Raw genomic sequence first — 3,054 nt, forward strand, 5'->3', positions numbered from 1 at the left:
GTGCCATAAGGGACAGTAAATGCTATTACATTTCGAATCTTTTTTTTTAGGAAAAGTTAAAAAAATATATCTCGATTAAATTACTGGCGCACCATGGGGTAAAACTTAAGAATTGTATTATTAATTGAGCAGCCTTTTAAAAATAAGCTTCCCGATACTTGTCTCTATATTGCCATTATTAAGGGCGCTAATAAACTTTTCAGCTCGAGCAACCCCCACCCATCAAGCCGTGAATCTATAAAGTGAAGGTGTTCAGTGGTGTGGTTGTCTTCAGAGGCGCTGGATAAACATTTATTCAGAAAGTGATTATGTCAGTTTGCGTGAGAAGAAATACGCATGCGCTGGCGCCTCTGCGCTACCTGCTTTGAAGTGCGTCTTATTTCACATGGGACAGCCTTCAAATCTCTACCACTTTCCGTAATGCTGGATACAGGAGCTGATCCTTAACAAGTACGGGTAACATGAAAATAACATTATGAAAAATAATGATTAAAGACAGGGAAAGCGTGCCATTTTAACTGAAGTAGCAGTGGGCAACTTTATAACACAACGTACATCTTTGCTGGCTTTACGACTTTTTTCTTGTTAATTTTTCCTTTCGCTGAGCAAGATTTCAAACCGATGAGAAGAGAAGACAAGAGCAGAGCGGTCTTTGAGGACACCCTAACTTGTAACGCAGCAGTGTCACGGTGTTTTCTTTTTGATTTTTGTTACATCCGGCACCTGTGTCAACTCTTCTACAGGCGAAGAAGAGAAAAGCGTGATGAAGATCTAAGGCGGCAGTAAGTGCGCAAGACCATTGCTTTTAATTTGCCGAGTCTTTAAAGTTGTTATATGTTTGTGCGTGGAGAGAATCAAAACCAAAAAGACCACGTTCATGCAAGCAGCTTCGGCGGAGTCTCGCACTTCCCTGTAAACTAATTGACTGTGCCGATTTACTGTAGCCGGGGCGACGTTCAAGTCGGGACGGAGTGTTTTCGACTCACAGACAGAAAGTGCCTTCAGCGCCCGAAATATGTCCAAACCTATGGATCACGTCAAGCGGCCCATGAATGCTTTTATGGTGTGGTCAAGAGCGCAAAGAAGGAAAATGGCCCAGGAGAACCCGAAAATGCACAACTCCGAAATAAGCAAAAGGCTGGGGGCCGAGTGGAAACTGCTTACCGAGTCCGAAAAGCGACCCTTCATCGACGAGGCTAAAAGGCTGAGGGCTATGCACATGAAGGAGCACCCAGACTACAAATACCGGCCAAGACGGAAGCCAAAAACGCTGATGAAAAAGGACAAATTTGCTTTTCCCGTTCCCTACAGTCTGGGCGACCACGAGGGACTTAAGGCAAACGGCTTGCCGGGAGGATCGCTCTCGGAGTCACTGTTCGCTAACCCGGACAAAGCGGCAGCCGCCGCCGCCGCAGCTGCTGCCCGAGTTTTCTTCAACCCTTCTGCGGCGGCCAACCCTTACTCGATTTTTGACTTGGGCTCGAAGATGGCAGATATATCGCCGCCGTCCTTCCCGTACGCTTCGCCTCTCGGTTACCCGAGCGGAGCTACGGCTTTCTCTGGGACTGGAGGGGTGGGCAGTGCTACGCACACTCACACTCACTCGCACCCTTCTCCGGGCAATCCGGGCTACATGATCCCTTGTAACTGCACTGGCTGGCCCTCCGCGGGACTTCAGCCTCCTCTCGCATACATCCTGCTTCCTGGCATGGGTAAACCCCAGCTCGAGCCGTACCCTGCGTACGCGACGGCGTTATGACAGCTCGGCGAAAAGAGACACTGTGTAAATGTGTAAAGACAGAAGGCAAGACGGAGTTTATTACTTGCATGAGCAGGTGTATACATGTGACAGGAGAAGAAGTGGCTCTCGGTGTCACATGTGTATGTGTATCAATTCATACCTTTGTAAAAGGTACTTTCTTTTTATTTTTTTTCTTGTTTTGCAATTGACACATAAGCAAACCAACACAAGAGGACAAAAATACACACACAAAAAAAACGAAAACTGGACAGAAGAAAGGAGCTACGCAGAATTGTTCTGCAAAAGGGAAATGTGAACATCTGAAGAAAACTAACTTATTTCACTGCAACCTGTTGCACATGCCATCTGTGAAACGGACTGCTAAGGAATCCCATCAGCCATTGACTGTGAATGAAAACTTATTTTTTAAAGAAAAGATACTGATCTCTTTTTTTTTCTAAAAAGATGTTTAATGATATATAACAACAAAAAAATATCAAGGCAATAAGTATGAATCACAAAACAACCTATCCCAACTATTTTTTTTAAATAAATATCACAGCTTTTTTTTTTTTTTTGCTTTTTTTGGACACACGGCTGATGTCAGGATGAGAAATGTAACTTTAGCCAAACTGCACATAAGCAGTTTACATGTTTCAGGGAGAAGCGGTGTCTGGGAACCTTGTAAATGTGTACACATGAAGAAAATTAGATTTAAAAAGTGCAAGAACAACTGGGCTGTAGTTTAAATGCTATTTTGTTTACTTTTATTGTTTCAGGTAGTACAACTGAAACTGATAATGGGCTGTCTTACCTGTATATGTGACACATTGACATCCATTAGATTATCTCACTTTCAAATGTTTTTATAGATGTTTGTATATTTATTGTTTAGCCGAGCATCATTGTGACTTTTTATTTTAATAGAGGTCTTACATTCCTTTAAGTAAAATTTGCACAATAAAATTGAAGTGCTTATTACTTGTAGCCTCATTTTACGGAGGATCGGCTCTTCTTTTACGACGAACAGAACGGAGTGACACGGAAAACTCTGTAAAGCTTTGCCGCAGTTGATGTACTCTGAAAAGTTTGACTGTGCATGTGTAACAACACGGCTTGGAGCGTGTACGGAAATGTCATCTCACTTTCTGCTGGAGCTCAGTCGCGTTTATTCTGAGCAACAAAGTAATGATCGGCTTTACTCAATGTATTAACATTTAAAAAGTTGCTGATTCGCCGAACTGTGCATTTCCAAAACACAGTGAAGTTAAGATATGTTGTTTTTCATTACTCACCATAACGTTTACAACAAA

The 3,054-nt window shown here is 42.8% G+C and overlaps 1 protein-coding gene across 1 annotated transcript; it reads left to right on the plus strand.

Moving 5' to 3' along the window:
- The first annotated feature begins 361 nt into the window (after window positions 1–361).
- Window positions 362–2,286, plus strand: sox21b (SRY-box transcription factor 21b). Its single transcript, XM_028799557.2, has one exon. It carries the CDS (start codon window positions 1,016–1,018, stop codon window positions 1,757–1,759), a length of 744 nt encoding a protein of 247 aa, XP_028655390.1. The 5' UTR covers window positions 362–1,015; the 3' UTR covers window positions 1,760–2,286.
- The last annotated feature ends 768 nt before the right edge of the window (window positions 2,287–3,054 follow it).

Source organism: Erpetoichthys calabaricus, chromosome 4 (assembly GCF_900747795.2).
Source record: "Erpetoichthys calabaricus chromosome 4, fErpCal1.3, whole genome shotgun sequence".
Lineage (NCBI taxonomy): Eukaryota > Metazoa > Chordata > Cladistia > Polypteriformes > Polypteridae > Erpetoichthys > Erpetoichthys calabaricus.

What these genes read in the sequence shown, in the direction of transcription:
- sox21b (XM_028799557.2), top strand. Translation starts at nt 1,016, where the DNA reads ATGTCCAAACCTATGGATCACGTCAAGCGGCCCATGAATGCTTTTATG.